The 24,831-nt window shown below is 40.1% G+C and overlaps 1 protein-coding gene across 3 annotated transcripts in view; it reads right to left on the bottom strand.

Annotated features, from left to right (window-relative positions):
• Positions 1-936: 936 nt before the first annotated feature.
• The window catches only part of LOC141783193 (CAP-Gly domain-containing linker protein 4), a 45,566-nt gene continuing 21,671 nt past the window's right edge, over positions 937-24,831 (bottom strand). Inside the window, exons 8-16 of one of the 3 annotated variants that reach the window (XM_074660311.1) lie at positions 22,245-22,380; positions 21,611-21,742; positions 16,580-16,675; positions 13,758-13,952; positions 12,920-13,054; positions 9,935-10,058; positions 2,967-3,031; positions 2,745-2,823; positions 937-2,414 (exon numbers count right to left, since the gene is read on the bottom strand). In XM_074660311.1, the coding sequence (XP_074516412.1) occupies positions 2,060-2,414; positions 2,745-2,823; positions 2,967-3,031; positions 9,935-10,058; positions 12,920-13,054; positions 13,758-13,952; positions 16,580-16,675; positions 21,611-21,742; positions 22,245-22,380 (1,317 nt within the window). In that variant the 3' untranslated portion in view covers positions 937-2,059. Of the gene's footprint in view, positions 2,415-2,744; positions 2,824-2,966; positions 3,032-9,934; positions 10,059-12,919; positions 13,055-13,757; positions 13,953-16,579; positions 16,676-20,019; positions 20,100-21,610; positions 21,743-22,244; positions 22,381-24,831 lie in introns of those variants that run through there. The other 2 variants (XM_074660312.1, XM_074660313.1) reach the window with 2 other exon arrangements.

Genomic DNA, 24,831 nt, shown 5'->3' with positions numbered 1-24,831 from the left:
CTAGAAAACCTAAGGCATGACATGGTAACCATGTCAGCAAGGAGGCTAAAAATGGGTTCTATGGGTACCCACGAGTCTCCCCTTTACAGACATGCCCGCTTTATGATAATTGCATGCAGTTCAGGGCAAAAAACAATGGCGTATAAATGTGTCATTTTCGCCTATTCCAAAAATGATGTGTTTGAATACTTCTGCATACTGGGGTCCCTAAACAGTCTTGGAATTACATAAATTGGATATCACTGTAAAGCTGAGACTCTTGTGGATCCAATGAGTCCAATTTATACATGTGTGATGATGTTAGTCCCCATAGTAGTCATTTCATTGTAGTGAGACCATTTTTTTAAATTTGACATCACAGTATAAAATGACCTGTTGTGACCTCTAGGATAATCACAGCCTCATGAAACTTTACAGCCTCAAACTAGAGACCAAGAGCATTCAGAGGATGGATGGCTTTCCTAGCTAGATTGATAATAAGGGGGTTTCTGAGCAGTTTCCAGAACAGAAGTGCTCGCCATCCATTCGCAGAAAAATGCAATTCTTGCAGAAATCTCCAAATGTCGAACATTTTTGGTACCAAATCACAGCATGGCTTTTTCTGTGGTGTTCCTCAAGGTCTTGGTGTATTAATGTGGTGTTTTGGAGGGATTATTGATCATTTATATAAATTCTCGATTGGTAAAAAATGGTTAAACTCAGCATTAGTGAGCGTGGCCATCATATACTTCTATAATAATGTTCTAAGCCCTTATACACCTTTTACAGTTTTAAAATCATTCATTCACGTTTAATTCCGATTCATGACGAGAGGCAACAATTTCACACTCTCCCAGCTTTCAGGTGATATACACTTCTATGAGACATTTACTGTTGACCTGCCATCTCCCCCTAAATACCCTTTGACTCTCCCGAAAAATGACAAAAACGGGTCTATTGTGGGTCTCAGACGGTTAACAAGCTAACATACGGTAAAAGTCATTTGAAAATCTGCAGGGAAGTCTAGTTGCGGTTGCAGCCGTGCCAGCAGTAACATCACTAGGAGCAAAAATCTCTAAGTGTATCTTCGTAAATCATACGAGCATAAAAAAAATTCAAAAATAATTTCGGTTTGAACATACAATTTGGCCCGAGGTCGCCTGTAGGTTTAATCTTGGGGTTAAGGCAAGGTTTTTCAGGTTACAGTTTTGCCATCTTATCCATAAACTGACAAGACGACCCAATGCGAGACGAGAATGCGCATCATGCACACAACACTCTGTTTGACCCAGGACAAAATACCAAGTTTTCAGGGAGTCCCTATGGCAGAGACTGATGTACTCAGGAGGAAACGACTTCTGTTGATGCCCAGGTCTTCTGATGGAGGTTGATCGAGGTCTCGGCTTAATTAAATCCTGTTAAATTTGCATCGATTCATAAAGTGAAGATCCCATTTTGACTCAATTTCAATTATCTGTAAGCCATATGATGAGCCGGGAAAAATCAATCCATCTCTCTTGTTTCAAAGTGCTCTTAATTAATACACACATGCACACGCAGACACACACCATCGCAAACACATGCACGCTTTTGGTTTGAGAGTCAGCTACATTACCACCTAAATTATCTGATAAAAATCTCTTCTGGATGTGATCAAAAATTAGCTTTATTAGAAACACTTTTTCATGTGTGCACATCCATACCATCCACTTTATCTTGGTCTGATCTATCATATCGATTGATATCATTTCTCAGTGCAATCTGATTAAAAGTAGTGCAGTTTTTTATGTCTTATTAAGACTTTTTTCCCCCTTAAGACAAGTTCTAATAGGAATTTAAAGTTCATTTTATAAAGTGCTTTCATCGCCTCCTACATTTTTCTAAAAACTAAATCTTGCAGTTTAAATTTGAACTATTAATAAGCGTTTTTTTTACTGTAACTTACCCTTGGAAGAGGACTTACTATATGAATGAGAAATAATGCGCAATGCAAAAAAGTTTAAACCTAAAACTTTTGCTTTGAATAGATCATAAACAGAAAGTCAAAACATCACAGAGTTTCCTCTGGTTCCTACAGTCCTTAGCCGTTTTCATTCACCAAATGTGAACCGTTGATGCCCCGGTAGGTGACGCGGCTGGGCCGGACCAGTACGCCGTGGCCCGGTCGGCAGGTGAAGTAACGTCGGCCGCCCACGGAGCCGTCGTTCTTGCCCTTGGGGCTTCGGAGCTCCAGACCCAGCCAAAGGCCCGGGGCAAAGTCCGCTGTGCCCAGGTAACGGATGAATGCCATGTCATTAGCGCTGCTGAGCAGGACCTGCATGCCCACGTGGAGGCAGACCTGTCCGTCAGAGCCGGGCGTGGGGCTGGACCCTGCTGTGCTCCCAGTAACACCGCTGAGGGTGCTCCACCGCCGACGGTGAGGGTTGGAACGACTCCTTTTTTTTTTGTTTTTAGATGAATTGTGGCAGCACAGGGAAAAATACAGCAAGAAAGATTTATGAGAAAAGGTATGCAGTGTGAGAGGATATCTCAAAAGTAAGTGGGAGATTGATGGCAGCTTGATGTTTGAGAGATTGATCTTCACTTCCCTGTTCTCTCTCATTCTAACCACAATCATGCATTGGCCATTTAAAAAAAGGGAACCTTGCTGACTAATACCACTGCTTCTTATCAGTATTGATTCTGCCTCTGCTTAGGATGGAGCTGAAAAGCTCAGGGAGGGTGAAATGTGAGGGCTGTGCGGAAAAGAGAAAAGAGAGCCACACCTGGTAACGGGACTTCTTCTGCTCGTCTCCTTCGGCGTGGCGATGGCCGTTGATGTGCTGAAGCTGCGACGGATCGTCCCTGCACGGCAATCACAAGGGTCAAGTACTCCCGCACAGATTTTTGCATAAGAATGACTTCACAAGCACTTGAGGCATTATAAATGCAATGGCACATTTCAAATAAATCTCAGTCAAAGCTTGTAATGAGGGTGGAACTCTCACCGCTGAAAGGATGACTGAGGCGTGAGGAGGAGAGCTCCGAAAGGCAATCGACAGATCCATGGATCCTGTGAGTATAAAGGAAGAAAAACACATACGTGACATAGAGTGATATCTCTCTGTGAACATTTAGTAAAGTGTGAGTAGACAACCTACTGTGCAAAACCTACACTGAATGTATTGAAGTATTGATGCATATCAATGCTGAATATTTGAAACAGTTTCAATACTCATTTTCCACAGTATCGATAACACGGGTACCAGCTGCGCTTTCTGCTCTCTCCTCTCTGACAACGAGTTGATACACACCGCTATTTATCTTTTAATAAAAATCAAAAATTGTATTCCCTCAATGTGTCGATATTTCCACGTGGAATCAACAATTGGCAGCTGGATTCTCGCAATGTCACAAGATCACGCGAGAATCGCGGGATCACATCTATCCATTATCTGTAACCGCTTATCCTATTCAGGGTCGCGGGGCGGCTGGAGCCGATCCCAGCTGACATTGGGTGAAGGCAGGGTACACCCAGGTCACCAGACTATCACAGGGCTGACGCATAGAGATGAACAATCATTCACGCTCACATTCACACCTGCGGGCAATTTAGAGTCAACAATGAACCTAACCTGCATGTCTTTGGACTTTGGGTGGAAACCAGAGAACCCGGAGAAAACCCGCGCTAACACGGGGAGAACATGCAAACCCCACACAGAAGGGCCCCTAGCTGGGTTTGAACCTGCGACCCTCTTGTGGGATCACTTATCACACAAACATCCATCTCGTCAGACGCTGCAATAGCATCAGTTATATCAGAACTGGGGAGTATTTCTTCATTGAAAGAAGAGCAAAGAACGTTACTGAAGGCTTTTCTCAATGGAAAAGATGTTTTCGCTCTTCTCCCGACTGGCTTAGGCAAGAGTTTGATTGACAGATGGTTCATCCAATCACCTGCCAAGTGCCTGCCCTTTTCCAAACAGTTTCCAATGAGTGCTTCTCAGATGGTTCTGTGTAACAAACCATCTGGCGGGTCAGGTTAATCGAAAATGGTATTGAATATCGATATTTTTCAAGGTATTGTATCAAAGTAAAAAATTCCAATAGGGTGACAACACTAATCTCAATCCCACTTCACATCACATAGTCAACAGAATTAATGTGGAGCAAAATATATTGGAAAGTCCATTTGAAAATTCATTAAATACCAGCACATAGTATTTTAGAGTTAAAAAATGAATGAGTTGATTGGGAAACAACATCAAGGAAAAAAACACCTTTCTGCAACTTGCAGAGGAGTGCCTGTGCCGCTTATTGATGTTTTCTTAAGCCGCTGTTTGACTATAATAACGTTAGAGTTCTGAAAGCCATTAAGAGGTAGACTGCCAATGTCGAGGAATGAGCAAAAGAGGAAAAAAGGTGTTTCCTTGTTTTCTAAGGAAGGAATAGAGAGACAAAGATAAGTGGGGGGGGGAGTATAAGAAAAGCTGTTTGTTTTCATAATGGCTTGTGATAGCTGCTGACAGGAGAAGAAAAGAGAAGGAGAAATGGGTTGCTGGATGGAGATGTGAGATTGTCCATTAGACGGAGGGAAACCATGTACTCAGTTGAGCACACTATGTGCCCCGGGGTTAATTAGGAAAAAACAGAAAAGATGAAAAGGACATGGATAGGGGATGGCGAGAAAAAACAAGGGCTGACTTTTCAAAAAGCAGCTTTTATCTCGTGGAAGACGTAAACGGTGGGTTAAAAAAAATAGGGAGAGCAATAAAGAGACAAGGAAATATCCCCACTGAATGGTGTGTCTGCATTGAGATGAAGCACATGCAAAAAAGAAAGGTGAAGAGTCTAATTATAGGTAGGTATAAAAGGTGGAATGTGTCAATTTAACCAACAAACCCGTCAAATCTGAAGAACCTCCCTCTCCTTTAAAATAAACACAATCAGTATTTTAGATGTCAACTGCTTTTTGAACTGTTTCATTCAGTTATGACGCACTTGAGGCATTGTGTTGTTCATGTGCCTTCAATAAAAAAAAAGGTCAATGGTTTTTATCCACTTGCAGAGAATGTGAAGCAAAGCCAAAACAATGCCTGGCAGTGAATAACTTAATGGCTTGTGAATATGTATGTCAGACAACGGTTTCTATATCCCCAGGATTAAATGGTGTCCATATATAGCCACCTTGGCACTTGATACATCTGTTGAGTCAACACGTTGTCTGTGTAGTATGCAAACCCAATCTGATGTGCAGAAGAGTAAAGCCTCAAGTGCTCCTAATGGCATCTGCAAGATTTCACAGACCAGAGGAAAACAACCTATCAGAGCTGAGCTGGAGCCTTGCCGTTTCTGAGCAAACTTTCTCATTTTACAGCTAAACAGGACACTACAAGATGTTTCTGAAATCATTTGAGGCGAGAAATAGACATTACAGTAACAGAATATTAATTAATATTTGTTCAGCGCTCCCTAGTTTGACCGCAGTTTGCGAGTGATTGACAGCTGCTTCCAGTGAATGAACAGCCAATAGGAACGCTCTCTCTGAAATGACCTGTGATTGGCCAAATATTTTTTTTAAAGTCTTAAAACAGAGCCATGAGGAGGTGCAGAAGTCTAGCTTTCTCTCAGAACATTTGAATTACAATATGCTGAAATGTTATTATGGATTCTTTGCCCAATGATGACAAAAAACATTCTGCCTACTGCAGGTTTAATGGTGCTAAATGCTAGATTGGGAGCATATCTATTGCCTCTGAACGGCTCTCAACATGGCGACAGCTGAGCCGGCTCAGTACAAAAGTAAACATTTAGCAGCTATAGCAGCACCATAAATTACATTTCTTATAACCACAATAACACATAGTAAAGCCCTAGCAATATGCATGTAGATGTACTGTTTAATTTAATTTATATGGGTACTGCTGCTCTAAGTTAAAATCTGGTAACTAATGTGCCAATGATTTGAGTCCTTGGATGTTGACACATTTTCACAGCTTGAAGGCAGAACTTGTACTGTGATGTTCGTTATCTATTCTGCTTTACATCCACAATAATTATGAAATTTCAGCATTTTTCTTTTCTTGTCTTTATACTATATTATATATATTTGAGTAAAGCAAATGGTCTTCACAAATTAATAAATATTTTCACATCACTCTGAACCGTCACACTTTTCTAAAACTCAAGTCACGGCTGAGACACATTAACATTCACGGACATACGTTATTACTACAGACATCACGGCTGCGTTCAAATTACACCCAAGTGAAATGTGTATAATTCAAGTTTCCCTGCTTTTCGGTTCTGTATGCTAATAGGTTTACTGTAATTATATGTTTAGCTAGAAAATACTAACTTGAATCCGTGGCCAGACCAGATTGCACACATCAGCGAGTTGATAAGGCACCTCAGGAGACGAGTGTGTTTTAGCTGAGAGGAGCTCTTCAATGGAGCTCCCACCAGTCTAAACATGACTGGTCTCTATCTGAAGTCCCCAACAGATGTTGCAAACACAAAACACTGCTTCAGTATCACATTCTCACAGAGGAGGTTATTAATCAAAATTTCAGAAACTTGGCTTAAAAGACCAAAATGTAATATATTTACTATAATAAATCATAAAATGACCATGATATGTCACCAGAGATTAAGGAAACATGCTGAATTGAAATACTGGCTTCTCCAACAAAATGCCACAGCCAGTATGTTCTGCTTTGAGATTTCCATTCCGGTCCGGAACGTCTGTTTTTGTTTTGGCCTATGTGATCCCGTCCACTGCCCGTTTCAACACCCCGTTGCCACATATGAAACAAATACAAACACAGCCTTCTATAGCAATGGAAGCAAGCTAACCAACTGGATCAACAGAGATAACGTTAGATTCTACGCGACCTGAAAAGCCTCGGCACATCTGTCTGTGGTCCATGAGCAGCTGGGTTATCAAGACAGCCAGTATTTGAGACACACAGCCGGTGAAACGGAAAAAAACGAACGGTAAAAAAACAAACCATTCCATGATTGTACAAACCAAACCCTGGGCTTGTTGAACCGTTGCACCACTATAAATTACAGGTCTGTTAATTATTTGATGAGGTGCCAGAGATATAGAAGAGGCAATTATCTGGTCTAATTGACCATTAAGTACGCTGCTTTATTTCATGTATAAAATCAGTGTTGTGACTTCATATTATATAGAAATATCATTCATTAATATCAGTCAATCTATTTATATATTTTGGAGTTCAAACACGTTGGAAATGGTTTTGTATTTCTTTTCCCTAATATGCAAAACAAACCGAACTGTAACCAAAACCGTGACCCAAAAACAGCAATATAAACCGCACAGTGGGCTTGTTGAACCGTCGCACCACTACTGAATATGGGTCCCTAAAGTAACTAAAGTTATTAACATACCTATATATTACTCATTTTATGCAAGTGTTAATAAAATTACTGTAGTGGATAGTTAGAGCTATGATACACTGTCTAGAAGAATCTTCTAAACTATTCACTGCAAGTATACTAGATCAGTCTTTTATTTAGATCCATATTTTAAAAGCCACATTTCAGTGACGCATGAACAAAGCACTCCAAAAGGTATTCAAATAAGATATAAACAAACTGTCACTAAAGTGAAAACAAAATACATGTCAAACTGCTCACTTCTGCCATATTACCTTATCTAGAAAAAGAAATGAAACATAAGAGAAATAAAAAAAAAAACAAGATAACGACAGGAGGAGAGGTTGAGAATTCTCCCACAGTCAGTCTGACAGAGACTCCACAGAGCATAACACCAGAGACAGTATTTCAACCAGATGAAACATTAATGCTAACTTGACATCAGATCTGTGGTCTGACGCCTTGAACGATGCTGCTGAGGCCTTAACTAAATTACACAATGTCTACACAGGCTGCATAGTGAAAGCAGCACATTATCAGAGCAGCAGCTTCAGTCCTCCGTCTAATCTATACAAGATGCATTCAGGCACAGTACTGCTCTATAGCTCACCTGCATTTTGGCAGCACTAAGAGCTGGACACACAATCACTATAGTACTAGTTACGTGTGTAAAAAGAAAGAAAATAAGTATCAAATTATGCTATTATTCCCAGTGATCTACCTTCGGGTCTGAGAAGTGAAGCCAATGAGGAAGTGCCTTAAATCTGCATTCTTTCTAATAGCCAGCAGGGGGCGACTCCTCTGGTTGCAAAAGAATTCAGATTGTATAGGCCTGTATCGCTTGTTTCAAGTCTTCTTCAATACAGCATGATGTTCATTTAGTAAATTATGGTCCTATTTACAGTCAAATAGACCATAAAGCAGGGGATGCTTTAGGGCGGGGCTACCTTGTGATTGACAGGTCGCTACCACGGCGTTGTCCGGTCTGGGAGTTGTCCGTGTTTTCATCTAACAACTTAAACTCTTTCACGGTGTGTTTTCAGTTCATGAAAGTTAATTACAGCCTTCTTGGTTTGCCTTATTCAGCGTTCGGTTGTACTCAGCTCCACCCTCTCGTGTTACTTCTGGTTGCAAAAAATCAAGATGGCGACAGACAAAATGCCAAACTTGAGGCCTCAAAACGGCAGTCCACAAACCAACGGGTGACGTCACAGTGACTCTGTCCACTTCTTACAGTCTATTATTATTCCTCAATAATATAAATGAGTTACCAATGTGTTCAACATACTTTCTCCCATAATGTTTGCAGATGATACAAACTTTCTAATTTTTTAAATTAACTCTGGTTTATCTGCTTATGCAGAATAGTTCAAAGCAAACAAACACCTTCTAAATATTACAGAATCTAACTTCATTATTTTCAGTGGCAAAAAGACATTCTAAAAAAACGCATCAAAGCCCTCAGTTGAGAATAATGATATGCCTCAAGACGGGGCAACAAAACAGTAAGCAGAAGCCAAAAAGACTTCAGCTAAACTAGGGCTGTGTATTGGCAAGAATCTGGTTATACGATACCTATCATGATACAGGGTTTACGATTCATTATATTGCAATACTGTAAGCAAGGCGATACCATTGCCATTTATTTGAATCCAATTTTATGAAATTGTCATAGTATAAAAAACACTAGCATATGCATAAAATCTGAATATCACAGTCCCTGTAACATCCAACATCACAGCACCCATTATTTTGCAATCTGTGCCGTCTGTCTGCCACAATAAAAATAATTTAAAATCGATAGTGTTATTGAGAATTGATATACAGTATCACAAAACACAATATCACGATAGCGAATCACTATTTTCTTACACCCCCAAGCTAAATATTACCTCACATAGTGAAAAGTAGTCTGATGTTCTTGTAAACATAACCTAAAATGCAACCAAACTCCTGATCTGTGCTTTATGTCCCTTCTTGTAATCAGAACAGTATAATATGAAATTAACCACATGCATATCACACAGTGGGGCATATCAATACTACCATGTACTTAATACATATTTCATACCCTGTTGTGAAAATATAACCTCTTTACATCTCTAACCTGAACAACTGATAAACACATATTCATTATCCATAATGCATATTTAAAAGACAGGGATGATGGCGTTTGGCTCATAACTAAAGGATAAATAAAACTAGGTGCAACATTAAAGTGAGGAGTCGTGCTGGGCGAAGGCCCCAGGCGTCACGTTTGACAACTCAAGCTCCCTTTAATCACAAGCACTGAGGAGGACTGTTTGCCACACGGAGGGCAAAATCAAATATGTCAACACTAGCACAAATGACACTGTCAAAAGGAGCTCATTAGTGTCATCAGATGTATTGATGAGAGCAATGAAACACAACCTCTGGGGTTTTCAGGGCATATTGTGTCAAGTTCTTTGAACACCTGCTCTGAACTGACAAATCTGTTTTTGCTTCTGTGGGTGACCACTGGCAAAAAACAAAAAGGGACCATTAGTCATTCGTGAAAATAATAAGCTACCTTAAAGGGGCCTGCACTCACCTTTGAACACGAGACGGAGGAGCAAAGACGCCGTGTTTAGGTGGGCAGCGGAAGTACCTCACTCCTCCCACTGATCCGTCATTCTTTCCACTTGGCTTGTCCAGTTCGATGCCCAACCAGAGCCCTGCACAGACAGACAGACCGACCAGAAATCAAACAAACTGATGGATTGATGGATAATCGCATATCAAATGGCCTAAGAGGAGAGATCCACATTAAAAAATATATATATATATATTGATAAGACTGTCAAAGTTAACACGATAAGGCGTTAACGCAAATTCGTTTTAACGCCACTAATTTCTTTAATGCATTAACACAGTCGATCTTTTAGAGGTTGTAGCACAATCAGTTTTATAGCTAGAGTGAAGATACTGGTATATGGTATATGCATATGAAACTAGAAAACCTAAGGAATCCATGGTATCAACCATGTCATACTAGCATGTCATACTACACGAAGAAGGCAAAACAATTCTGCAAACTTGACGCTTCATTTTGGCGAGGAAAAGCGGTCATGGCCATTTTCAAAGGGGTCCAATGACCTCTGACCGCAAGATATGTGAATCAAAATGGGTTCTATGGGTACCCACGAGTCTCCCCTTTACAGACATGCATACTTTATGATAATCACATGCAGTTTGGGGACAAGTCATAGTCACGTCAGCACACTGACACACTGACAGCTGTTGTTGCCTGTTTGGCAATTTGAAAAATATTTTAGTGTGTATGAGTGTGGGCCAGCATTAACCAAACTGTACACAGAAGAGCAATAAGCTGTTGACTGAACATCATTAGATGTGTGTGCCACATAAGGAAAATAGACAAAATGTAAAAAAGAAGTCAATTGAGTGTGAAGAGTTCAGCAAGAAGAGCTGCTTTTGGTATAAAGACAGTCCTCAATGCACTCAGGCTGAGATAACAGGGCACTGCTAGCACTGATTTAAGAATATCAAAGGAAACTTAAGACTGAAATCCCCTCAAACATGATCCTCGGTGGTGAGATACGTTAGTACTTATTCATACATGAATGATGCCTGGGCAGAACTATTGCCTAAATGTTAATGAGTACTGTGAGCCGTTTTCTGTCTGGGTTTCTTTAGCTTTTGCTCAGCAGCAGCTTTCTCATATCTTAGTTTTCCAAGTATCTTCTGTCCAACTCAAGGTTTGCCACTGCACTGACTTGTGACAAAGTTTGCAATGCTGCTCAGTGCTCATGCATGTTGAAAAAGAGGAGCTTAATAGAGCTGTCATACGTATTTCTCCACATATATCTCATTCAAGCAGATCCTTGATCCTGATCATTCCTTCATTCATGTCATTTCTTTGGAAAGAAAATGAAAGACCCAACCTTGAATATCAACAATATGTCCACAAATTCTTTCTTTTATAGGCGTTTAAGTTAATAACCAGCCATATTAACTTTCTTAACCTGACTCTCTCTGATTTTTTTAATGCATAGAAATAAATTACCTCACTTATTATTAACCCTATAATGACAACAAGGTAAGCTGTGCAATCACCATCATCTATTTGGTCAAAAAAAAAACACCAGCTCACCAGTTTGCTGCCCTATTTAAAATTCCAGGATGCATTTAGGGAAACATTAAAGAAAACTGCAGCAATTGTAATTCTTTACATCTGCCCTGAAAACAGGAAGGACAGCCATGATTTATTAAAATGGATAATACATATTTTAGATAGGCCTTGAAGGTTGTTTTATTTTGTTTTTTCCTACTCTGTGTCATATACCCAATTCTCACAAGACTGAACCCTTTCCAGAGAGTTTAGTCCCCCGTATGTTCTTTATTGATCCCTAACATTCTAACTAAGGCTGTCAAATTTTACGCGATAATGTGTTAATGCAAATTCATTTTAACACCGCTAATTTTCTTATTTATTTTTTTTTATCTTTAATGCAACTTGTGATTTTTAAGTTGTAGAGCGAAGGCTAAATAATGCTCCAAAGTTAGGCTAAATTTTGGCGAGGAAAAACTGGCATGGCTATTTTCAAAGAGGTCCCTTGACCTCTGACCTCAATATATGTGAATGAAAATGGGTTCTATGGGTACCCACAAGTCTCTCCTTTACAGACATGCCCACTTTATGATAATCACATGCAGTTTGGGGCAAGTCATAGTTAAGTCAGCACACTGACACACTGACAGCTGTTGTTGCCTGTTGGGCTGCAGTTTGCCGTGTTATGATTTGAGCAGATTTTTTACACTAAATATATAAATATCTTTTAATAAATATATACATTTGCATAAAGCAATTATATCTGCCCACTCCCATGTTGATAAGAATATTAAATACTTGACAAATCTCCCTTTCAGGTCAATTTTGAACAGATAAAAAATGTGTGATTAATTATCAATTAATCGCGATTAACTAAGGACAATCATGAGATTAATCTTGATTAAATATTTCAATCAATTGACAGCCCTAATTCTAACATTAAACACATTTACTGTATGATAGTAAACAGAGGTCAGATTATTAATTTAGTCAACTGTAAAACCACTCAGTGGGCAGTTTGCTGAATCAGTATCAGTGCTTGTTAACTATAATAATTATTTAATTTATTTAACTGTGGAGGTTTTAGTCATACTTCTTAACGACCCAACTGTCCATAAAGCTATGAGACACCCTGATGTTGATATTCATTTATTGTGCATTAATTGTGGGAAATTTCTTGCAAATTTAGCTACAGAGAGCATTTCAATATACATGTGCGCCATCATTCACCTTTCCAATAATGCAATATACCACAATTTGTGATTCGCATTAGACAAAAGTTGATGTTTTTATGGAAACTAGGCTGAATAACATTTTTGTCCTAATGATTCAGGCAAATGATTGAATCTAGATTACACAGATGAAAAGCAACGCTGCAAAGCATCTACTATATAAACAGGGGATTAATATCAAAGTGGTTTCAACTGTCATATTTTTGCAGGGAAACCAATATTTGTATCAACTGACCTGGAGCAAAGCTGGTCTTTCCATAGAACTGGACTACACCAGTCCTCTGGCCCACCACCAGCACCCTCTCCCCCAGGCGCACTTCAGGGCCCCCACACACAGAGCTGCTAGCTGAGGGGGTTCGGCTTCGAACACCTGGGATGAGAGATGAACAAAAGGGGTTTCACTCTTGTGATAATTCACTGCCCTGAATTTGATCCCATTAGATTTGTATAATCCTGAGACAATCCTGAAATAATAGGGATCTTCATTAAAGTCAGAGTTAACACAATACAGAATATATAATAATTAGGGCTGTCAAAGCATCATATGAAACTAGTAAGCCTAAGGAATCTGTTGGTACCAACCATGTCATACTAGCTTGTTGTGAATGAGGCGAAATAACGCTCCAAATTTACGCAAAATTTTGGCGAAGAAAAACTGGCATGGCGATTTTCAAAGGGGTCCCTTGACCTCTGACCTCAAGATGTGTGAATGAAAATGGGTTCTATGGGTACCCACGAGTCTCCCCTTTACAGACATGCCCCCTTTATGATAATCACATGCAGTTTGGGGCAGTCATAGTCAAGTCAGCACACTGACAGCTGTTGTTGCCTGTTGGGCTGCAGTTTGCCAATGGATTTCCAGTAATAAATATCTACATTTTCATTAAGCAAGCATATTTGCCCACTCCAGTGTTGATAAGAATATTAAATACTTGACAAATCTCACTTTAGGGTACATTTTGAACAGATAAAAAATGCGTTATTCATTTGTGATTAATCGCGATTAAATATTTTAATGGATTAACAGCTCTAATAATAATAACAATAATAATAATAATAATAATAATACAGACCTGCAGTAGTAAGTGCAGTGGTGTCAGGAGAAGAGCGGAGGGCCGGTGAGGGCGTGGTCCTGGAACTGAGAGAAGCACGCTCCCTTCGCTGCCTGGCAGGAAGACGTTGCCTTGGCAGCGGACGGGGTCGGCCACTTGGCCCGTGCCGGGAGTCCAGCGAAGAGGACGAAGAGGAGAGAGAGCGGGAGAGAACACCTGTGGTGGGAATGACACAAGAGGAATGAGTGACGAGAAACACAGGGGAACAGGTACTTCAAAGACAGAACGCAATAAAACTGAAACAGAACACAGTCCAAAGTGAATTAATATACCTATTTCTGTGAGAACAGCAATTTGGCCTTCTATATACTACATTAACTACTATCATTCAAAAAGGTGCATAAACTGTTGCATCCAGGCTCCACTGGGACATTAGTTGTGAACGTTGTTATCCATTCTGCCGTCTAATATCACACGGCACAAACTGTGTGCCTCCCCTCTTAATACTGAACCCACCATCCATCCATTCAGGCTGATATCAGGGACTATTGTAATTCCATTGAAATAGTGAATCTCAGCCTATTATTCATTTTATTCTTCTGAATGTGACAGTGCCTACAGCGCTTGGATCCAGACAATTACCACTGTACTTTTTCAGAAATCCAAGCAGCTGTGTCACATTCTATGGCAGCACCAATCAAGTGAGTTCAATCTCTTGCGGTCGCTCGTCCTGTTATCGGGGGCCAATTACGGGCCAACATGCTAATCCCCTCCTAACTTGAGGGAATGAGATGGGAAGGGGGGGCGGATGCCCAGTTTCACTCTTAAGAAGCCATTTGGAAACAGGACCTCATTAAGCTTTTAACTTTCACAGACCTTCACAGGCCATAAGTTCATTAAGTGCCCAACTCTTAGAGGCTAATTGATGGAATCTGTGCCAAAGTGCTTTAAGACAAAGTGAAGATTCAGCTGCAAACAAATGGGAAGCCAGACAGTAATGGGCAAGAAACTTCATAACATTTGCCAAAAGTTGTTTTCAATAGTAAGCTTTAGCTAATGGCCCCCTGAGCGTCGATGGCAATAGACAGAAATAACAGCTGAAGCTGCTGATTCTGTCTTTTTTGTTCAGGTTAAACAATCCCCGTTTGCCTTAATTGATCACTGGACTTCTGGTCATTGTGCATGAAACCAAAACCACACAACTGCAAGAATATTGGATTTTCAAGTTCAGGAAAATATCTGAAATTCAGATTATTTGTGTTTCACGAAACTCAGATGAGATTTTTAATTGTGTTTAAATGGCAAATGCAGCACTAATGGAGGATACACAGTGGTTTATCAAAGTATTAGTTACATATGTTAAATACAGTATTTTTTTTCTTTTTTAAAAGGCACTGATGTTCTTGTTCAACAGCCCACGGATGGATTATGATGTTGGATTCAAGTATTAAGGTGCACTGATGATCAGAGATGAGTGATGATTGAGAGTGTGTGGAACTAAGGTTTGAACAATTTTCACAGTTTTAACCAAAAGAGGGATCATACAAATGCTGTGCCTCAATTCACATACTTCCGTACTTACACTTGCTATTTTGAGTGCAAAAGTGTGTTCAAGTATGGCAAAATGCAGTGCACTCCCAAGTACCCAGATGTTGTACTCAAAATGGTCAAAACGTTGCTTTTTGTACGCTAGACACTTCTCACCCTCAACAGTCGCCATCTTTGCTACGTAGCAGAAGGGGTGGGGACACCAACCTATTTCAAACTTGTGGAAATGGTGGGCGAGGAAGCGATGAAACAGCAAACTATACAAATTTAAATTATACATGTGTTTTTTTAGGGCTGTCAAAGTTAACGCAAATTTGTTTTAATGCCACTCATTTCTTTAATGCATTAACGCAACTTGTGATTCTTAGATTGTAGCTGGCTCAGTTTTAAAGCTAGAGAGAAGATATTGGTATCATCATGTCTACTAGCTCGTCAGGAAGGAGGCTAAATAACGCAAGAAACTTACAATATATTTTAACGAGGAAAAACTGGTATGGTCGTATTCAAAGGGGTTCCTTGACCTCTGACCTCAAGATATGTGAATGAAAATGGGTTCTATGGGTACCCACGAGTCTCCCCTTTACAGACATGCCCACTTTATGATAATCACATGCAGTTTGGGGCAAGTCATAGTCAAGTCAGCACACTGACACACTGACAGCTGTTGTTGCTTGTTGGGCTGCAGTTTGCCATGTTATGATTCAAGCATAATTTATATACTAAATGCAGTACCTGTGAGGGTTTCTGGACAATGTGTAATTTTTTTTGTGTTGTTAATTGATTTCCAATAATAAATATATACATATATTGCATAAAGCAAGCATATTTGCCCACTCCCATGTTGATAAGAGTATTAAATACTTGACAAATCTCCCATTAAGGTACATTTAGAACAGATAAATGTGCGATTAACTATGGACAGTCATGCGTTTAATCACGATTAAATATTCTAATCGACTGACGGCCTCAGATTTTTTCCCACTATATTGTAGGTAGAAGTCATTATTGGGTTCATTTATCTGACTGAATTGAATACTGCTGATACGACGTGATGTCTGTTGCTAACTATCACCAGCTTATCTATCGAGCTTCCGGTGAGTGCTCAACAGCCATATGCAGTTTCAGACAACACTTCCCTGCTGAAATTCACACACTGCACAAGTTAGTGCACAGTGTACTACATGGAAGTGTACTAACAGAAGTATTCGATTTGAGACACAGCATAGATACTGCTGATACTGATATATTCTCTGATACACAGTACATTAAAGCCCACTCAGCTGGAGCTGCAGTACCTGTCTTTGTTACTGAGCAGTCTCCCTCTGTGCCCTGATTGGGACCAGGTGGACTTTTTTGGTTATCATGGGGTTTTTTGACAGATGGAGGTAAACCTTTCCACCAACACACACAGACACACACACACAAGAGTTACATTTTCAACACAGAAATCAATATTCATCTTGGTAAAGTGCTCAGATTGGAAGATGACAAAAATAACGTGACATCAAAGTTCTATGATGTTTGGTCAATCTGATAGTCACTTTGACAACTGAACTTATATTTACATTATTTAGTTTGACAGTTGGAATTAGCTGCACTACAGTAGGACCTTTATAGACTCTACAGTTGATCCAGGAAGCTGCAGCACGTGTTCTGACAAGAACAAAAAAAAGAGATCATATTTCTCTTGTATTTGCTTCTCTGCACTGGCTCCCTGTAAAAGATACCCAGAACAGAATTTTAAATCGTCCTCCTCACCTACAAAGCCCTCAACGGTCAGGCCCCATCATATCTTAAAGAGCTCATAGTACCCCATTACCCCACTAGAGCACTGCGCTCCCAGAATGCAGGGTTACTTGAGGTTCCTAGAGTCTCCAAAAGTAGAATGGGAGCCAGAGCCTTCAGCTATCAAGCTCTTCTTCTGTGGAACCAGCTCACCAGACACCCTCTCCACATTTAAGAGTAGGCCTAAGACTTTCCTCTTTGATAGCTTATAGTTAGGGCTGGCCCAAGCTGCCTTGGATCAGCCCCTGCTCGAGGTTTCTACCCGCTAAAGGGGAGTTTTTCCTGGCCGCAGCGCATTACCACAACAATGCAATGCTCATGTGGGATCTCTTGTTGGGTCTCTAAACTATAGAGTACAGTCTAGACCTGCTCTATATAAAAAGCATCTCGAGATAACTTCTGTTATGATTTGACGATATATAAATTATTGAATAAATCTGTCAATAACATTCCAACAGATACAGCAACTGTGGAAATTATACTAACATAGATGGAGTGGTTTGCATGTAAATGCAATATGCAGAAAGGCACTTTACAGAGTTCAGAAGTAAAGAGAATTACAAATGAGGAAACTAAAAAGTGAAGCACTCCATGAGTGGCGGAGTTAAAGGCAGACAAAAACAGCTACAGTGAAAGATAAAACACAGGAGCAAGAGAGTGAAGAAATGCAACTAAAGGACAGCGTGACATTGTCGAGAAGCGACGGAGCAAGAATTACTGAAAGGCAATTTTTCTTTTACTCCAACACACAATAAAAACACTTAAATATGCTGAGACAAGCAGTTACGCCCACACAAAAGCCCCAATGACAGTGAATACAAAAGAACAAAAAGAACAACTTCAAAGGGAAACTTGGTACAGATTCAAATAGCATACATTGAGAAATAACATTTCTTGCCAAAGTAAACATAATTATGTTCTTAACTAGTTTATAGCACCAAAACTTCAAGCTTTTTTATATCATTTTTTGACTTGAATTAAAACTACCATTAAACTGACAAAAGCCTTTTAGACTCTGTTTTTTTAACAGGCAATAAAATCAACATCAAAACAGATTTAAGGAAAAAATAATCATCTCTAATTTAATTCATTCATAAATCTGCCACATAAACTGGCTCACATTAATCTCAACACAACTTCGCCAAGTCCATTGCTAGCTCTCCCTGTTAACTCAGTTGTCTTAATACATCCATGTTCAGCTCCATTTGAATGCATTTAACATAAATGTCAGTATATGGGTGCTCTACAGTTGTAGCGTCGGCCGATTTGACCTCGGAGATGAGTGACGACTGGCTTGACCGCACGTTACCGCAATACGATAACGTTACCTGTCCATGCCAGAGTTAGCATGCAGCTTTAGCCAAGATGTCTAGCTCTGCTTTTCCTGCAATGTGTGAAACCCAAAGTGTTTCCATGCTTTACTGTATGTGTAGTGTTTACCACTTTGGATTTAAAATGCGAGGGTGCAGGTCGTATCCATGCAGCTTTTTTCTGCTCTGTTGTATCTGCCCGTTTCTGCTCGCTAAGGCTGGTCGGCTACAGTTTATTTTGAGTGTCTGCATAGACTCAAATGAAGCAAATATATCCATTCTGGCATTAAAAAAATCTATTTCAAAATCGTGACAAAAAAACAAAAAAAAAAAAAAAAAAATCACGATACATAGGTGAATCGATTTTTTTTTTCTAAAGTCATCTAAGTGTGACCTTTATATTGCACTTTGAAACTGCGTTAGAATGATCTCAAAATCAGCCTGGTGTCTATTGATTGCCATTTCAGTTCACATTTAGAGAGAGCCGGGAACCCTCAGCAGCAGAGTTGTGTCTTTTCTTTGAGCTCCAAAGACTACACTTCAACTCAGAATACCAAACATTGCTTGTCACTTGACCTTTAGCTTGCAGGGACCTCCTGGCTCTATCTATCCCTTCCACATACTGACGCCCGCTTCAAGTGACAGAGTGCGGCACATACTGAGGCTTTTGGAATCAAGCGGTGGTGCTCTGTGAGCGTTGTCTGTGCTCCCGCCGCCCCTTTGAGGCCTGAGCTACAGTTGACACACACTAATGGGGGCCAGCCTGGCATTCTGCTGTGTCTGTCTCTAATGCTTAGCCAGACAAGACAGTTCCACAATGACCCATCCACTCTATAGATGCACATGAGCGAGCTGTCGATGCAATGTGAAGCTAAAACATAGGTGGCTCCGAGAGTGCGGGCTGAAAACGGCCGAGAAAGGCCCTGAAAAGAGTTTGGCCATAAATCTGTCTGATTCCTGGGTTGTATGGAGGTGCTGACACACACGCCCTCACATGCCACACATACACACTCACATACACCTTGTGATGAATGGCTTCCAGGTTATTCAAGCCCTAGTTATTAAACCTTGTTTAATTGGACTATCAATCACTGAATTCCATAGGCCACACTGAGGTATTCCAGTCACGTCCAGATCAATCGGCCTCCAAGTCCTTTGAATATTACACCACCACAATACAGCTGTAAACCCAAGAGGAGCCAAGAACCTACCAGGACAAGGTTTCTATAGTGTTCTGAGGTGACTGGACTATATTATGAGAGGACATTAGTCGGGAGCTGAGGATATGGGCACCCAAGGACTGTGAGAGCAAGGTCTCATTTATGCCTTGTCCTTTGGCACTGGTTCAGAATCCATTTTTCAAAGTATTCGAGGAAGATTAATATGAAAGTCCAGATGCAAGAAATCCTGCCATGCAGTGACATGGCTCATTCAGGCTTGGGAGAGTTGAGAAAAGCCTATTTTTGGCACTAAAGAGGCCATCAGCTGGAGTCGTGACTCCGGCTGATGGCCTCATCTGGACACCGTGGAGTGACTCAGTCCATGAAAACTGTCAGTACAGGGATCCATTTTGGTGTTCCCACAAAAACTACTATTAATACAGCAACAAAGAGTCTTTTTTTTTAAATAACAAACAAAAAATCCTTTTATTAGAATTATGCTGCCTTCGCATTGAACCGGGCAGATGGACAACACCTTCTGGACGGCACGGGAAAACAGTCTGACAGAACGGCAAAACGAAACACACAGGATATGTTGCTATGGTGATGGAATAAAATATATTACATAGGTTTGTCAAAGTTAATTTGTTAACGCAAATTTGTTTTAACGCCACTAATATCTTTAACACATTAACGCAACTTGTGATTTTTAGGTTGTAGCGGGCTCAGTTTTAAAGCTAGAGTGGAGCTAAATAACGCTCCAAACTAAAATTTGGTGAGGAAAAACTGGGATGGCCAATTTCAATAGGGGTCCCTTGACCTCGGACCTCAACATATGTGAATGAAAATGGGTTCTATAAGTACCCACAAGACTCCACTTTTCAGACATGCCCAATTTATAATAATCACATGCAGTTTGGGGCAAGTCATAGTCCAGTCAGCACACTGACAGCTGCTGTTGCCTGTTGGGTTTGAGTTTGCTATGTTATGATTTGAGCATATTTTTAATGCTAAATGCAGTACCTGTGAGGGTTTCTGGACAATATTTGTCATTGTTTTGTTAATTGATTTCCAATAATACATATATAGATACATTTGCATAAAGCAAGCATATTTGTCCACTTCCATGTTGATAAGAGTATTACATACTATAAAATCTCCCTATAAGGTACATTTTTACAGATAAACAATGTGCAATTAATTTGCGATTAATCATGGACAATCAGGCGATTAAATATTTTAATCGATTGACAGCCCTGCTAATAATATATACTTTTACTGTACATGATGACGATATTAGTTTTTTAGCAGAACGAGAGGGGTGGTTGAGGATCATCAGATCACACAGGATGTGGACACATGTGGTTGTAATCCAGTTAGTGGAGAATGGGGAACCATACCATCAACACTTTCTCAGCACATCTTCCCCAAGGTAACGACAAAATGGATGCTAGTACTCTAAGCTTATGTCCCAAACCCCCTTAAGTGAGCGCACTTGATGGATTATTTCTTCAACTAACAGGTAATATTAGGAAGCCATTCATCGGACTAATATCATTACTCCAAAATGTTTGTGCTTCTATGACGTCGGTGCACTTCTTCCTTTTTTTTTTATATGACATGTGGTCTCTAATAATGTATCAACTGGTTTCCTCCAGGGGACTGAACATGAGATTACCTGTGACATGAGGAAACAGTTGCCACTGTAACATTTTTACACCTGCGTTCACAAAAAGTTCACACATTTCTTCGCCCTCGGGGTCCTACAGGCTATTCAGTTTCACTGCCTTTGTAGTGTGTCATGACTTGATCATTTAAAGTCTTTTTTAAATTTACAGTACTTTGCAAGAACTCCGCAGGCAAACTCATTCTTCTAAAAACATGTGAGGCTCACGCTGAGGTAGATGGAGCACTGCTCAAACATCCACAGCTCTCTCAACAAACACGTCTTGCAATACCTGTATGATGTTTCACATGCATCTTGGTCCAATACCAAACACATCAAAGGCAGATTTTGATTAAGCAGTGATGTTGTGGAAGTGTTATGAGCCGTTTGCAACTTGTTCTTTACCTGTGTTTGCCTTGGGGGTGATGCGGGACACGTCGATGCGACGAGGGGGGCGTATGGGTGTAGATGTTTTTCTGGTGCTGGTTTTATGTCTTTCCAAAGGTTTGCTTATCTTAGAGAGGGGAGCGAAGATTCCTGCGGAAAAAAAGAAAAGATTTTAATAGGGCTGTCAAAGTTAACGCAATGTCATTGTTTTGTGTTGTTAATTGATTTCCAGTAATAAATATATACATACATTTGCATAAAGCAAGCATATTTGTCCACTCCCATGTTAATAAGAATATTAAATACTTGACAAATCTCCCTTTAAGGTACATTTTGAACGGATAAAAAATTGAACTGTGTAACTATGAACAATCATGCAATTAATCGCGATTAAATATTTGAATTTATTGACAGCCCTAGATTTTCGCTATACGAGTCAGATGATAATAATGAGACAAAAACAAAAGACCCATTGCATATGCTAACTTAAACCAATTGATAAAAAGGACAAGTCTAACTTCCTGGGGTTAGATAAGATGATTGTACCAATTAAGTCCTATAAAGTCAATAATGTTAAAAGTAATTGATGGGAGTGAGTGTGTGAGTCGATGTGGTTGATCTTTAAGTGCGGGGCTGTGGCATGAGGACCTACCATGTTTGATTCGACAGGTGAAATACTGAACCCCTGCTACCGAGCCATCGTTCTTCCCCTCCGCTTTGTCCAGCTCCACTCCGGCCCAGAGGCCTCCGGAGAACTCGGTGCTACCGCAGAAACGCAGGCTTCCAACCTGCGTGCACACAATTATATACCACAGAAAGTCAAGACAAACATAAACACGGTGTGCAAAACGAAAACCAGACCGTGCAGCAAAAGAACTGGCCAGTGCAGCGAGCAGTGTGTGAAATTACACATTCATGACTTGCATTATGTCAAGGGCAGAATCCCCATCGGAAACATTTTGATGCGTCTATGTAACTAAAGCAGCAGATGAGACAAACAATTAAAAAGGGAAAATAGAGATCAAAGCAGGAGACTGTGCCAGAAAGAGCAGGGATGATAAGAGTTTTGATTAGCCAATCTCTACAACTTGGCACACTGCAATTGTGTTCTCAGTGTGGCACAATAATCTATTGATGGCTTATTCATTCAGAGCAAATGTCCATCTGCGCTAGAATTAGTATTTTCTTATCGTCTACGTGTCTATTTGCATCTACGTGTGTGCAGTTTGGACGTCCCTACTGCAAGAGCACACCGCAGACTACAGACACAAAAAACAACTATTACTAAAGGTGTATAAGGGTTTTAAGGGACCTGATTAGATAGCAAGAACTGACACTGCTAATGGTTGCCAGTGGTTTTCTTTCAGTCATCATTACTGTGCAAAGGAACCAACTGAACAAAAGCGGATGCTGTACATCCATGATGAGGATTACATGACCTGACACTCATTAATAAGGCTCTTTCATAGAAGCTGGCCATGATAGATAGGATGATGGTTAACAGGTGTGAATGTAGTACTCCATAGTGTACCTCTTTAAAAAGAAATCTTTAAAAGTTCGTAATGCTAGTTAGAGCTTGCAATATGAAAGGCAGATTTGTTTGAAGACTTACAGCTTTAATGTTGGCTGCTTACAATTTATCCTTAACTATTTCCACCATGAAGCATTTCCTTCAAAATGTGTGCAGTAAACTGCTGTGCAAGTCTTTGAAAGTTAGGCTAATGCAAAACTAATGGCGAGTAAAAGGCCACCTCCAACACCAGCAACATCATTTGTGTAAACAGTTCCCCCTCTACCCACGCCAACTGCTTTTGATCGGCTTGTAAACTACACGCACAGCACTTGCATGGCAAGTCTGAAAAGATAAACGCTGGCTTTAAGGCTTGACAGACGGGTGGGAAGAAAAAAAAGAAAAACCAGACAAGTATCGCTGAGACAGGGAAGACTCACTTGTTCAGTTCTTTCAATTCACACTTCTTTAAAAGCATTAAAAAGGTGACTTACTAGGCAGAAGCTGGAAATAACAACCTTAAATGCAAAGTCAGCTGCAAGTGATGAGAAAAAGGATGTCACTGCTATCGCTCAACTGAGCATCTGATCATGTACTCGTGATGTTGAATGTCTTGTGATTTTGTGCCAATGGCACAACAGTGGCCGTCTCTTTCACCTGCTTTTGTTGGATCACTAAGCAAATTCAGGGTGGACTGGACCCACGCGGTCAGCCTGATGACTAGAGGCACACATCAGTCAAGGGAAAAAGGCCAGTTTTGCTAAATTTAGCAGGGATTTTCGTTGCATTTTGGAGCAGGAGCACTGTGAGGCAAAATTGTTGAACTGTGCCGTGAAGATAGTTAGAAAACTGTAAATTATTTGACCTATGGCGCTAAACCTCCACCGCTTTCAAAGCGTGTTTCTTGTCAAAAGGATTACATGTGGCTTACACCACCACACTGGAGCTGGGTGGTTAGGTTGAGCAGCCACACTAAAGGATTTCTTTGCATTACATGAAGGAATTGGGCAAAAATAAATTGGTTGTTGGATGAATTTCTTTGACTAATTTCATAGGTAAGGTCTGGTTTAGTGAAGTGAGAGGAAGGTTGCTGCACTAATAAAAAAAAAAAAAAGTAACAGCCGAAATATCAAAAAGAAAAAAAACACCTGTAATGAGGTGCATGCAACCGTGCAGAACAGCTACAGTATGTGATGCAGACAAAGAGTAAACTGCACGCTAAAGGACATCTTTAAAACATATACTGTAATAACACTGTGACTGGTCAAGAGACTTAAATAAATGCTTATAATACAGTGCTGGTATGTGACTACTTCAGTGTATCCCTTTGTTACACTGTTCCACAACACTGTTACCTGACAATTAACAGAATCATAATTGGAGTTGAATGAACTTCAACATGCTCAGATAAATGTTGATGATATGCCAGAATGAACTGTCAAACACAACCGTGAATGCCAAAAGGGTGTTGCTTAGCAACCGGAAACTATTTTTTACTTGGTTGATAGCTGAAATAATTGTAGGAAAATTAACCAAAGCTTCTGTGTTTGTTCATGATGAACCACAGCACAGCTGCACGGCACTGATGAGGCTACAGGCGCGAGACTGTATCAGTCCATTTTATATGTTACTGTATCGCTTTACTGGCCATTTATGCTGTGAACTCTCATTTTGTGTGGCGCTGTTAGTACAGTAGATGTTTGTAAGATATATCAATTCAATCGATAAT

This window comes from Sebastes fasciatus, chromosome 15 (genome assembly GCF_043250625.1).
Source record: "Sebastes fasciatus isolate fSebFas1 chromosome 15, fSebFas1.pri, whole genome shotgun sequence".
In the NCBI taxonomy this organism is placed as follows: Eukaryota; Metazoa; Chordata; class Actinopteri; order Perciformes; family Sebastidae; genus Sebastes; species Sebastes fasciatus.
This window is presented reverse-complemented; position numbering and strand designations above follow the sequence as displayed.